Below are 14,762 nucleotides of genomic sequence, written 5' to 3'. Positions count from 1 at the left end.
CAGCAATTTAGGGAAGACTTTAAACCTATTATAATTTTCATCACGACTCCAGCCACCTAGTCCATGAACCATCCCTCAGGACACCAGCTCATCCTTCAAGATAATAAACACTTTCCTTTCCAGGTACCTGAAGCCACCATTTTCGGAGATTCCCCACATCTTTCCCTGTAAACAAACTGCAGCAATCTCTACTATCATTTCTAGCACTTCCAGGCTTCCTGGTAAAGGCAAGCAAATAAACACACGTGGAGCCCTGACTCTCAGATGTTCTCAGTGGGCACAAGGTTATTCATGTGGAAGTTGAAGCTGGCAGGTCCAGCAGCCAGATCCACAAGGTGGTATGAAATAACAAGAAAGCTACCTTATTCTGTCTGCAGGCAGTTCTAAACAGGTTAATACTGCATCATTTTCCAAGGCTGCCCACACACTTCCTCTCAACATTGAAAGCAGCCCTTCAAAGACACTACTACATTAAGAGCTGCTGAATTTGTAACTACAATCTCTGACAAATCCAAGGGAGGGACTGGTGGGTTAAATTGAGGGTGATGAAAACTCATTCCAAAGACTTCCAAACAAGTGCTGCAGCCAGTTTTATTTTGTTCACGAAATAAACAAATCCTCGGCCTAATTCAATTCCCCAAACCTAGGCTAATCAATAGTAATATAGGCAAAACTTAAAAAAAAAAAAAAAGAAAGAAAGAAAGTGCCTGGCTATTTCCTTTCATGAAGACCACTGCCCTGGTAATTTCTGCATAACACCTCTCTGGGTTTGGGTACTTTCTCAGTTCATTCAGCAGCTCAACCTCCAGGAAACTCAAAAATTGCACACAACAGCAGGGGACTTGAGACACCTTCGGGGGGAACAGCTACCTAGAGTGCGGGCATTTCTGTAACCTGTCCCGACATAGGGAAGAAAGGAGGGGCTGAGGCTCACCTGCCTAGGGTAGGGCGCCTGGCTCGCCCCCGCCCCCACCCGTGTCAACAACGCCCCAGACTGCAACAGCAACAACAACAGCAGCTGCTGCAACAACAGCCTCCGCAGCCTGCTCAGGGGCCCTCTGCCAGTCTCCCAGGGCTCGCAGTCTCTCGGTCTCACCTAATGGCCAGGAGCTCGTGGAGCAGGTACGCCGCTGCAGCCAGCAGGGCTCCCCCAGTCAAGTACAGGGTTTTCTTCCACCAGGAATCCGAACCCAACCCTGCCATGATCCCTCCGTAATCCTGCAAAGGGAAAGCGATGATGTCCCCATAAAAGGTATAGGGCTCCTCAGATCCGGCCCACAAGCCGAAGGAGATGCTCTGGTTCCGGCTCAGATCCACCACGCACGACCTGGACGAGGCAAAGCCAATCCCCCAGTGCATGCTGCGCGGCTGGCGCCCGGCGGCCTCCGGCTGGCCAGGGCGATGCGCATGGGACAAGGAGGAGGAGGAGGAAGAGGTGATGGAGGAGGGCTCCGAGCCTGGGCGTCAGGAGCGCGAGCGAGCTCAGCGAGCAGCTGGCGCGGAGAGAAGTGGGGAGATGGAGAAGGAGGAGGAGGAGGAAGAGGAGGAGGAGGAAGAGCAGAAGGAGGAGGAGGAGGAGAAACAAGAGCTGGAGCAGCAACAGCAGCAACAAGAGGAACAGCAGCAGCACCTGGCCGGGCTTGTTCTGGCTCTCTCTGTAGCGATCGAAGCCGCAGCCACCACCGGCGCATCCTTCAGCTGCCTCTCTGCTTTTCTTTGTGCCCAGAGGAGCCTGTGTGATGTCATTGCTCCTCAGGACGGGAAAATAGATGGGGGAGAAAAAATCACCTTCGTACCTGCCCCACCCCCACCCTTCACCCCTCATTTCTCAAGTCCCTCCTCCTTCTCGTCCTCCTCCTGCACCGAGCTTCTCGGACCCAGACCGGGGAACCACGGGCGAGGCCATGTCTAAATCTGGGGCTGAGCCCTCACGGCCCGGAGTCCATGGTCTCTGCGCCTCTAAGCGGCGCTCGCTGCGCAGCACACCCGAGAAAAGATCTCCCTGGACCAGAAGGGCTGTGGCAGGCTGGGAAGTCTGCCGACAATGAGGGAGCTTCCTCTCCGCATTCTCCTAGGGGGAGCGGAGAGGAAGCAAGGATCTTACAAGGTCCCCTCATCCTCTCCGCCCTCCGCGCCTCATCCTCTTCCTGTGCCCTGCCTTTTGTATTTGGGAAAGGTCACGGGCATAGGGCACAACTCACCTCAAGCTAAGAGTTCGGACTAGCAGACCTGAGCTGCGGGAGCTGGGGAAGGGGCAAGGGAAGGGGGCAGGGCCGGGAGGGGAGGACCCGGATTGATGTTTGGAATTAGACTACACACTAATCATCCAGTTTCTGTTTGAAGAAAAAATCAGTCAGCTAACATTTTTTTAAAGGACCTACTATGTACACAGAAGGTTGTGCTAAGTATCTTGGACGGAAAGAGAGAGAAAGAAAGAAAGAAAGAAAGAAAGAGAGAAAGAAAGAAAGAAAGAAAGAAAGAAAGAAAGGGAGGGAGAAAGAGAGAAAGAAAGGAAGGGAGAAAGAGAAAGAAAGGAAGGAGGGAGGGAGAAGGAGGGAAGGAAAGAAAGAGGGAAGGAGGGAAGGAAAGAAAGGAAGGAAGAAAAAAGAAGGAAAGAAAGAAAAGAAATTTAGATTTCTTTATGTGTTCTTTGGAATATGAAAGGTATGAGTGTTTTGATCACTCAAAAAAACTAAGAGTAAGAAAGTTAATCCTTTGCAAACCCCCTCAAATATTGCTTCCTTTGAGATTTTGGGAAGGGACTAATGGGATCCACATCCAATATTTTTTGGTTTAACAAAATCTTCCAGAATTTAAGGTTGTGAAGAACATCAACATACTTCTTAAGTGTCCAAAACCCTGTGCTGGGATTTATGAAGGGCAAAGATAGGGAGTTTTCAATGAGCCAGGAATGGCAATAAGGGAACTTTTGGCGGCACATAAAAACCTGGGTTTAAGTCCCACCTGTTTTACATTTTAGATGTGTAACCCAGAGCAAGTCACTTACTCTTTTCAATGACCAAGTCAATTCTGAAAGTATATAATTGCAAAGGTGTTGAATCTCCTTGAAACAAGGAATTTCCCCAGTCTGAGCCCCTATGCCAATGAAATCAGAAGTCAGGTTTCTCCTTAAAAATCAATTCATATACATTTGGTAAATGCCTGCTGTCTGCTTCTAAGCATAGGAATGCCAAAAGAAGCAAAAGACATTCCTGCCCTCAAGGAACTCACAATCTAATGGGGGGGGAAAAAAAAAAAAAAGAATGCATGGTAAAACATTAGAATCATGCAAAACAAAATGCTCTGTGATGTTTCTGGAAAAAGTAATTAAAGACCTGGTGGACTGGTACCATATTATAGAGGAGAATTTGAAGTTTATAAGACCTCAAATTTGGAGCCAGAAGAGAACCTCAGAGGTCATTTAATCCAACCTGAATTATGAGAAAACTGATGTTTAGAAAGTTGAAATGATGCACTCAACATCACACACACAATAAATAGGTAATAAGACAGGCATGAAGCCACTCAGCTCTTTAGATACTAGATCCAATGCTCATTCTAAACGAACACTCTGGAGATGAATTAGAATACTCAAGTAAATGAGAATGGGGGTCTCTATTGTGATGGTGGCAGTAGAAATAGAGAGAAAGGGATAATAATAATTCTTCTGTCTTAGGTGTCTGGGAAAGATCTCAGGCATAGGGCACAACTCACCTCAAGCTGAGAGGGATATTTGGACTAGCAGACCAGAGCTGCTGGAGCATTATTGTTATAGGTTTTGTAATGCTTTACAACAGAACCAGAATGGCCTCTTACCTGTAAATGGCCAGAGCTGAGCAGAGCAGGTTAGAGAGAGGAGGGTCAGGGATCAAATGAAGTTTAATAAATTTCAGAATGAAGAAAACACTTGCAAGCCATTCCTCTCCCTCATTCCCCTCCCCACTGTCCCTAAAGGAGGGTGTGGGAACAGTCTCTAAGTTGAGCCTTATGATCATTCAGTAGAGTACAGAACCAAAATGTGGTAGGAACAGCAGTGAAATATCTGGTTCAGTTTACCTGGCAGTTACAAGAAAGAGATTGTGAGTATATCAAGAAATGTGATAGATAGCTTTCAGGTCCTGGGAAACAGGGGGAAGTCTAACAAATATAAACAGTGATACTAATAAGAAAATCATATGTCCTTCAATGAATATCTGGTTCTAGTCAAAGCAATACACTTTGCCAGAGTGTAAGATCATCCAGAGCACAAAGGATTATTATGTCATGCTCACAGTACAACCTGCTTGCTGGACCTTAGCTCTTGAAATAGAGTGTGTCTAGATATTTTGACCCTCACAACAACCCTGTGAGAAATATATTGTGATTAATCTCATTTTACGAGAGAAAACATGAAGGCTTTGAAAGATTAACTTACTTGCCCATCATTCCATAGAAACTAAATCATTGAGATAGGATGGGCGTTAAATTCAGTACCTCTGACTCTGAGCACTCTATTGCCTTTATCAAGCTGCTTTGAGAGGGGTGATGCATTTGAGATGTGAATAACATGTAATCCATAGGACATGATAGCTGATTGGATATGAGAAGTTTAAAAAAAAAAAAAAGAGTCAAAGTTAACCCTCAGGTTATTCACCCTTGATGAACAGAGATGCCCAAAACAGAAATAGTGAAGTTGAAAGCAAGATTAGGCTGAACACAAAAGGGGATGAATTTTATTTCAAACATGTTGAAGGTTAGGTGCCATCAGAATATCCTGTTGTAGATGTTAAGTAGATAACTAGAGCATTTATTAAATTCCTACTATGTGTCAGTCACTGTGCTAAGCACTAAGGATACAAAGAAAAGCAAAGAATTAAAAAAAAAATCTACACTCTCTGCACTCAAGGAATTTACAGCCTAATGGACAGAAGTCTGAAGAAAGGTCAGGATTGTAGATATAGATCCGGGAGTCGTTTTTTCATGGAGACAGTGATGGAAGCCATAGGAGTGAATAAAATTACCGAGGGGAAAAAAGGAAAGAGAGAGAGAAGAGGGCCAAGGAGGATGCTAAATAGATCTATATTAATGATCAGAAAAGGATAATAGACAAAGTACAGCACAAGAGCAGTTAGAGAAATTGGGGTCAGGGTTAGGGTAAGCATAATAAATTCTTTGAGGCCAAAAGACAAGACTAATGGAGTTGATCAATAGTATTTTAAACTGCAGAGGGCTCATCAAAATTAGGCTGAAAAAAAAATCACTGATTTTCAAAATCAGGAAAAAATGACGACTTTAGAGAGAATAGTTTCATTTCAGTGGTAGGGGAAAAAAAATGATGGAAAGGATTTGAAAAAGTCCAACTCTTTGTGACCCTTTTTGGGGTTTTCTTGGCAAAAATACTGAAGTGGGTTGGCATTTCCTTCTCTAGTTCATTTTATGGGTAAAAAAAACTGAGGCATATAGAGGTTTGACTTGACTAAGGCCACATAGACAGTAAATGTTTGAGGCCAGATTTGAAGTAAGGTCTTTTGACTCCAAGTCTAGCACTCTATCACTACACTAATTAGCTGCCACCAGATCGGTAGTGACTGACCAAAAAAAAAAAAAAAAAAAGTGCTGTACTCTCTTTTGAGAAATAAGCTTGCCAAAAAAATTACCAAAATTCAAGCATTTTTCTGCTTAGATAGCAAAATGTCATAATTAAGAAGAGTTTCCTGAGACTCTCCAACATCTCTCCCAATTAAATCATTTTGAAATCTCAATTTATAGGATTCTTTAACAAGAATATCGCACAGCCAAGGCTGAGCAAGGTAACAATTTTATTAAAAATTTGTTTCGTCTACTGAAGTGTATCAGGTTTATTTCACAAAATCTCAGTCTTCTTAATGAAATAGAAGTATAGGCTAGATGCTTTTAAGTGTGGAGGTCAGTGTGAAGATAAAGATGAAAGGAGAGAAAAGTCTCTTCCCCCATAAAATAAAGATGAAGGCTATGAAATAAAGAATTGGTTAGGGAAGAGTGCATGAATTGCCTAAAAACATCAAGGACCCAGATGAATGATTCGACTTTAATTTGGTAGAGTGAAACTTATTCAATTATATGACTTCTCCAGTAATTCTCTACAGCCTTTGAGTAAGAGAACAGAAGCCAAAAGATGAAAATAGCCTCAGGAAAGGGTTTCTCAAGTCAAGTTTCATATCTTGGAAGTGGATCTTCCTGTCTTCAGGAAATGGAATGACCACTGTGTTAGTTCTTAGATAAAGTACACTGGAGAAGACACCTGAGCTGAAAAATTCTGTGGGCAGTTGGCTGGAGCAGTCATCAATATTGAAACTGAAGAAAGTTACGATGGAGAATAGAGTGAAGAGGAAAGATTATAAACAAGTATTGACAGTCTTGAAGAAAAGAGAAAATCAGAAGAATAACTTGATAAATAAGAATGAGAACAAATTAGTTAATAAACATTTTTAAGTGTCCATTATATTTCAGGCACTGTATTAAGCTTAAATACAAGAATTATCCAAAGTCCATCCTCTATCCTGTCCAATTAGAAGAAGGGAGTTGCCTCAGGGCCAGAGATACTGAAGAGCTAAGAGTTTCCAGAGTTGATACAATGTTATAGGAAGATGAAGTAAGGGAGACAATAATGAAGTCCATGACATTAACCAAGTGGGGAATTTATTCTCAGCTTTGTTTTCTTTTCTTCCCAAATACTTTTAACATGATAGTCCACCCCCATATTCTTCACACCAGTCTTGGATGAAGTGGAAGTTTTTCTCTGTATTAAGGCCAGGCCCTTAATATGTGTCCTTGATACCATCCCCTCCCATATTCTCCTGAAGATTGCCCCCACATTCATCCCTATTCTCTTTTTAATCTTCGAGTTTTGCTGATGTACTGATTTTTTCTCTGCAATTTACAAACACTCCCAAGCCTCCTCCACCATTAAAGAAGCCTCATTAGATCCTACCATCTATTATATAATACCTCTTCTCCCTTCCTAAACTCTTTGGGGGAAAAAAAAAAAAAAACTGTATAAAGTAGGTGTCTCCACTTTTTAAACACTTTTCTAAACCCTCTGCAATTTTGTTTCTAACCTCATTAACTAAACTGCTCTCACCAAAATTAGCAGTGATGTCTTAAAACCCTAATCTTGACTTTTTTATAGCATTTGACACTATTTGACCTTCTCCTCCTAAATGTTCTCTTCTTTTTTTTTTTTTTTTTTTTTTAGAATCTTTTGACTTTTCTCCTACTTAATACATGTTTTGTTGACTGACTACCTATCTGATTTCTCTTTCTTAATCTTCTTTGCTGGATTTTCATCCACCTCATACACCCCACCCAGGGCTCTATCCTAGTCCTTTTTCCCTTGCCATAATTTCTTATTTGATGTTCTTACCAGTTCCCATAGATTTAATTATCATCATTAAGCAGATGATTTCAAGATCTATTTATCCATATCTAGTCTCTCTCCTGCTGGCAGGCAGACTCATTTTCTTAAATTCAAATCTGATCTTAGATACTTGCTAGCTGAGTGATACTGGGCAAGTCCCTTAACCCTCTTTGTCTCAGTTTCCTCATCTGTAAATGGATTGGAAAAGGAAAAGGAAATTACTCCAGTAATTTTGTCAAGAAAGTCAAATGGGTCACAGAAGAGTCAGACATGATTGAAGTAACAAAACTGAATTAACTCTTTCAGTTTTATTTTTGTATCCCTTGCCTCTAGCATAGTGCCTGGCACATAGTAGGTACTTACTAAGTGAATATTGGTTAATTAATTGCTTTGCCCCTTTGATTTACTGTGTTTTATGTCAATAGTTCAAGGATCTATCAATTATTCAAGGTGTTCTCTCTACTAGCACATATTGAACACTCCTATAAATTAGCTCATCTTTGAAAGTTGCTATGAGCAAAAAATTAGCCCTCATGTTCTGAATCTGGTAATGACCCTCTTCAAACTGTTTTACTGCTCAAAAAAAAAAAATCTATTTTTAAAAATGGGAAGTTTGGGGAAGGAGTGAATTTTGGAGGGAAAAAATAAAGTAATAAGTAATACATATTGCAACACATTCAGGACTGCTCATCTTCAAGGATTTCTAAATTTCAAGAATATGAATTTAAGTAAACATGAAGGTTGAAAATTATTTTCCAAAGATACAGTTTAATAATTCCCACCATATTTGCTAGGCTCACATTTAATAGGTATGACTCTTCCAAAGTAAACAAATGACTTGTATTCTTTTAAATGTGAGTCCATTCTCTACATATTTTAAAAATGAAGCCTTTATCAAAAACACAGATTGTAAAAATTGTTTCCCAGTTTTGTGCTTCTCTTCTAATCTTGGCTATACTGGTTTTGTTTGTGCAAAATCTTTTTAATTTAATGTAATCAAAACTATCTATTTTGCATTTCATACTGTTCTTCTTAGTTCTTTTTTTGGTCACATTCTTGAAATATAGAAATTCCTGAAGTTGAGCAGGCCTGGGCACTTGAACTGCTTTGGTCTGACACATCAATCATTACCACTCCCTAGCACTTCTAAAGCTTTCACAATGGGATATTATAACCATCTGGGACTTTCTAAATTGATCCCTCTACTCTTACTACTTATGAACAGAGTCCTGTTATCCACAAGTATCTCTGTCTACTCTGGTTGAAAGACTATTTTACACAAACAAAACCAATGCAGCATAGATTAGAAGGGAAACAGAAAGTTGGGAAACAGATTTTGTAGCCGATGTTTATGATAAAGGCCTCATTTCTAAAATATATAGAGAACTGACTCAAATTTGCAAGAATACAAGTCATTCCCTAATTGATAAATGGCCAAAGAATATGAATAGACAATTCTCAGATGAAGAAATTAAAGCCATTTCTAGTCATATTTTTAAAATGCTCTAAAACACTATTGATTAGAGAAATGCAAATTAAAACAACTCTGAAGTACCACCTCACAACTCTCAGATTGGCTAAGATGACAGGAAAAGATAATGATGAATATTGGAGAGGAAGTGGAAAAACTGGTACACTAATGCATTGTTGATGGAGTTGTGAACTGATCTGGAGAGAAATTTGGAACTATGCCCAAAGGGCTATAAAACTGTACATATTCTTTGATCTGGTAGTGTCACTACTGGGTCTGTATCTCAAAGAGATAAAAAAAAGAAAAGGACCCACATGTGCAAAAATATTTGTAGCAGCCTTTTTTTGTGGTGGCAAGGAACTGAAATTTAGTGCATGCTCCTCAGCTAGGGAATGGTTAAGTAAGTTATAGTTTATGAATCTAATGGAATATTATTGTTCTATAAGAAATGATCAGCAGGCTGATTTTAGAAAGGCCTGGAAAGACTTACATGGATTGGTGTTAAGTAAAGTGAGTAGAACCAAGAGAACATTATAAATGGCAACAAGAAGATTAAATTATAATAGACTTGCTTCTTTTCAACAATGAGGTGATTCAGGCCAATTCCAATATAGTGGTGTTGAAGAAAACCATCTGCATCCAGAAAGAGTATTATAGGAACTAAATGTGGATCAAAACACATTTTCACCTTTTTTTGTTGTTTGCTTGCTTTTTTTTTTCTTTTTGATCTGATTTTTCTTGTTCAGCATGATAAATAATGAAATATGTTTAGAAAAATTGCATATATTTAACCTATATTGGATTACTTGCTGTCTAGGGAAGAGGCATTAGGGAAAAGGGAAGAAGAAAAATTTGGAACACAAAGATTTGCAAAGGTGAATGTTGAAAAAAATCTTTGCATGTATTTTGAAAATAAAAAGCTATTATTTTTAAAAATTCTTATGATAACTTTATAATAAATGCTTTATGTCTATTAATACCAATTAAAAGAAAAAAGAAATGATTATAGGTTGATTTCAGAAAAGCCTGGACTTAAGTGAACTGATGATGAATGAAGCAAGTAGAACTAAGAGAACACAGATTGAAGTATAGTATTTTCACTTTTTGTTTGTTTGCTTGTTGTTTTTTTTACCTTGTGGGTTTTTTTTTCTCCTTTGGGTCTGATTTTTCTTACACAACATGACAAGTATGAAATTATGTTTTAAAAAATTGCATGTCAGGTGCAGTGGATAAAAAACCAGTCCTGAAGTCAGGAGGATCTGTGTTCAAATGTGACTTTAGTCATTTAATACTTCCCAGCTGTGTGACCTTGGACAAGTCACTTAAACCTAATTGCCTCCCACACACAAAAAAACTTAATTAAAAAAAATTTTTTTTAATTGTACATATTTAACCTCTATCAAATTACTTGCTATCTTGGGGAAGGAGGAGGTAAAAGAGGAAGGGGAAAAAATTTGGAACACAAAGTTTTACAAAAATGAATGTTAAAACCTATCTTTATATGTATTTGGAAAAATAAATATAAAAGTACTGAAAATTAAAAAAAAAAAAAAAAAAAAAAAAAGACTATCATTTTGTTTGCCTGACCTGGCTTTACTGGTCTCTACCTCCTCCTTCTCCCCCTACCATTCCTATTATTCATAGGCATCTGGTTGGCTTTTTATAGTTTTAAGGTAAACACTTTAGTTTCTCAAATTTCAAGTTTTTGAAAGAATATGTACATGGTATCAAGGTGGTCTACCTCTGTTCAGGAAGCTATCTTGGCCAGAAGTTCCTGAGAATGCTTTAGCTGCACACCAGAAATTATAGTAATATTCCTTTTTGTAGTCATTATCTAATTTGTTCTTTGACCCACTCATTACTCAAGATGTTAACTTTAAGCTTCCATTTTGTCTTTGTCTTTTGCTTGTAGTGTTACAATCTATAAAAAATGCTTGGTATATCTGCTTTTTTATAATTATGTATAATTTATTTGTGGCCTAGAACCTGAGCTATTTTTGCAAAGCTATTATGTGGTGCTGAGAAATAAGCTTATTTTTTTTGCTCTCATTGTCATCTCTTTCAGCTTTAAATATTCCATTTGTTGAGCTCTTTTTTCTTCTTTCTCCTAAATTTACTTAGGTCTCAGAAACAATATTAAAATATCCTATAATTTATGGTGTTACTATCTGTACAAAGGGAGTGCCACAGCCGGGAAGTGTGACCTAGAATCTCAGTTAATGTAAATTAACTTGAGTAAATGTAAATAGCAAAACAAGTTCCAACCATCTCAGGGGAACATTTGCATGTGACCATGGGCCATCTCTGGCACTATGCCTTTTTTTTATTTTTTCCCTTTATCTGATCTGGTCTGGAGTTGGTGGGGAGTGAAAGGATCCATTATATCATTCTGTTCTCTTGCCACTAAGGGTTGGGTTTCATGAGTAATTTCTCCTAAACAACCTAATATAAAATCTATTTATTACCAAAATGACATAGACCCCTCTTTCCTTGGTATCTAGTATCCTCTCAGAAAGTCTGCATCCCTATAATTATAATTGGCTTATCAGGGCAAAAGAGATTAGTCCCCTTACATGTATCCCTACAACTGATATAGCTGGCAAGGTAATCTGCCCCCAACAAATGTTTTCCTAACATCACTTTCCAACTTAATTAACTTTTTCTTTGTGAAAGATGTCATGCTATCAGGAGTGTATGCTTCTATTGATATTGGCCCCCGTCTATGGTTCCTTTATATCACTTAATGTTTTTTTAATTATAAATAAGCTCTCTCTTTTTCTAAAAAAGGTTCCTGAGGTTTAGCCAACTATCTAGAAATATTCATTTTAAAGGAAAAAAATAAGATGATCATTGTGCCCATTACCCTTTCATTCAAATTTGATTAAGCTTTTCTCCAGGATCAATTCTAATTATGTGGAGAGTAACTTTTTCATAAACTACTTCTTTCAAAGTAAATGACAAGCAATAGATGCAACTAAATTTTTAAGAATTTCTAAATTTTAAGAATGTGAAATCTAGTACAAATGAGGATTGAGAATGGTTTGCCCAAGAATAACTATTACCACATTGGCTAGATTCACATTTAATAGATATAAGACTCTTCCAAAATGAACAGATGAGTGGCAGAAAAAATCTGGAAACAAAATAGGTGCCTATTGGTTGTGGAATGGCTGAATAAAGTGTTGTATATGAATGCAATGGAATGTTATTGAGCAATTCAAAGAAACTATTTGTATGAATTTATACAGAGTTAAGAAAGCAGAACTAGAATACACTTAATTAAAATAATGTAAATAAATACTAAAACACAACCAAACTTTTATTGGTATTAACTAATATTGATCTCAGAGAAAAGATGAAATACATTTCTCTTAGTAGGAAGACAGGATTCTACATAGAGAATTTTGTGAAAGCTTAAGTTTTGCTTTCTGCTTTTCCTTTACCTTTTTTCCTCTGCTACAAGGGAAAATTTATTGTCGTGAGTAAGGGTGCTTATTGGGAAAAGAATATGACATAAAACAAAAAAAGCATTTATAAAACTTTAAAATAAAACAAAGTTGGTAATTGATTATTGTTATTGTAATCACTTTTGCAGTTATTCCATTTAGAAACCAGTTTCAAATAAGAGTTGGTAAGGAAGAATGCACTTCTAATTTTTTTATCCCCTTATTTAGTAGTGCATAGCTAAAGAAAAAAATTTATGTTGACATGATTTTATCTCATTTAAAATTATACTGAAAGGCTGCAGATGGAAACAGTTACAGTAAGGCTAAATATGACTCACAAGATTCCCGACTTGTGTTCAGGCATTTCAGTTGTGTCCAACTCTTCATGATCCCATTTGGGATTTTCTTGGCAAGATATTAGAGTACTCTGCCATTTCCTTCTCCAGCTCATTAAAAAGATGGGGAATAAAGGCATATAGGGTTGAGTGACTTGCCCAGGCTCATGGCTAATGTCTGAGGCCAAATTTGAACTTGAGAAGATGAGTTTTCCTGACTCTAGGCTTAGCACTCTAACCACTTTGACCCGTAGCTGCTCTATTCCTGATTGTAGACAGTTCAAATTCTATTGACATCCCCAAAATGACTAAAGTGTATGAATATTATACTGTTGACATAAGAAAAATCAGTGTTGAAAAGCTACAAATTGACCTCCTAGACATAATATTTTTTATTGTGAACTTAATGGCATTAAGCAGACATTCTACTATTTCTTAATGTCCATCTGACAATTATATTTAGTTTACAGTATTTGAAAGATAGCATAATAATAATAGATAGCTGGCTTCAAAGGGAGAAAAACTTGGATTCAACTCCTTCCTCTGACACATACTGGTTGTGGACCTTTGCCAAAGTCCTTAACCTCTTAATGCTTTAGAGAGGTACCTCAGACTCTAAATTGCAGAGAAGGAGTCAGACACCACTGTTGAGGGAGATTCTTCCATTCCTCATACCAATGAAATCACATATCTAGCTCTAACCTTATATAGTCTTTCTCACTCACTAATTATATCTGACAAAGAATTATTATTAATAGTTAGTTTGGAGTAAAATTTATCTGCTTTTAAAAAATGCAATTTGTACAATTGAATTATTTTAAAACCTATTTCAAAGTATCAAACACTTGTCACAATGAACATTTTGGGGATTTACATAAAAAGCTGCGTTTAGTGGTATCTAAACTTATCAATTCTAAAATTTAACCCTAATTTTAATACAGAAGCAAAAGTTACCTCCCCAAAAAAAGGAAAAAAAATCCTTGGTAGTCCAACAAAAAGATTTTTTGGTGGGAGGGGAGGGGAGGAGTCCTAGCTTCTCTTTCTATAGGCTGCTTCTGCATCAGTCTCTTCTTTTTTTTTTTAATTGAAAACTCATAGCTTCTTAGCTAATTAGCACGTATCTACTTGTAACAGATAGTTGGGAGACTAACTGCAAGACCTTGCCCACTTGCTATAAAGCTCCCAGTCCATTTCCATATTCCTGAGCAATGACCTTGGGATAACATATCAAACTGAAAAGAGGGGTAAGAACCTGGAATAATTTAGTTTTGGAATCAGGAGAGAACCTTTCACATGATCATTTATCCTCCTCTTCTCTCCTCTCTCCATCATCTTGCATAAGATGAATGTCATGAATGTATCCCACCCTGTCCCCCTGTAGATCAAATTTTATCCTTCTATTGTGATGAAGCAAAGCATATTTGCTCTCCACCTCTCATGCTATGTCCTCACATATTTAAAACTGTCACAAGGCCCTCCCTCACGTGAGTGAAAATATACCAAATAACAGGTGATTGCTTTTTGCATCTTTAATAGGTTTTTGCTTCTACAAAAAATCTTTAGGTCTCTCTTTGATCTTGGAATACAGACCCAGTAGTCAAAGAATATTCCCAGCTCAATTACTTTGGGGACATATCTCTAAATATTTTTTTTAAATGGCAAAACAAATTCACAGCTCTATCAACAATGCATTTATGTGCTTATTTATGTGCTTATCTAGTTCTTTGTAGTGACAGTGAATGGAACTGGGTAGGTGGGATGTCCTCAATAACTGGAGAATAGCTAGACAAACTATGGAATATGAATGTATTGGAAAATTATGTCATAAGAAATGATGAAAATGACAATCTCAAAGAAACCTAGGAAGATGTGTATGAACCAATATAGAATAAAATAAGCAGAATCAGAACAATTTATATAAAACAACAACACTGTGAAGACAAGCAAATTGAAAGACTTAAGAACAATACATACTACCTTATAGAGAACTCATGGATTAAGAGTAAAAATTCAAACATAATTTTTGAACATGGTCAATGGAGAAATTTGTTTTGCTTTTCTATGCATGTTTGTTACAAAGACTTTGTCTTTCTTTCTTTTTTTTTCCAATAAGACAGGAACATGAGCAGAGCAAA

General features: G+C 37.8%; 1 protein-coding gene across 1 annotated transcript in view; it reads right to left on the bottom strand.

Annotated features, from left to right (window-relative positions):
• Nucleotides 1–2,253, bottom strand: part of FAXC (failed axon connections homolog, metaxin like GST domain containing) — a 70,057-nt gene extending 67,804 nt beyond the window's left edge. The window contains exons 1-2 of the mRNA XM_074310232.1: nucleotides 1,631–2,253; nucleotides 1,097–1,218 (exon numbers count right to left, since the gene is read on the bottom strand). Coding sequence (XP_074166333.1) covers nucleotides 1,097–1,218; nucleotides 1,631–1,825 — 317 coding nt within the window. The 5' untranslated portion in view covers nucleotides 1,826–2,253. The remainder of the gene's footprint in view (nucleotides 1–1,096; nucleotides 1,219–1,630) is intronic.
• Between the last annotated feature and the right edge of the window lie 12,509 nt (nucleotides 2,254–14,762).

This window comes from Sminthopsis crassicaudata, chromosome 4, assembly GCF_048593235.1.
Source record: "Sminthopsis crassicaudata isolate SCR6 chromosome 4, ASM4859323v1, whole genome shotgun sequence".
NCBI classification, from domain to species: Eukaryota; Metazoa; Chordata; class Mammalia; order Dasyuromorphia; family Dasyuridae; genus Sminthopsis; species Sminthopsis crassicaudata.
Note: the sequence above shows the minus strand (reverse complement) of the source record. Positions and strands in the feature narration are given on the sequence as shown.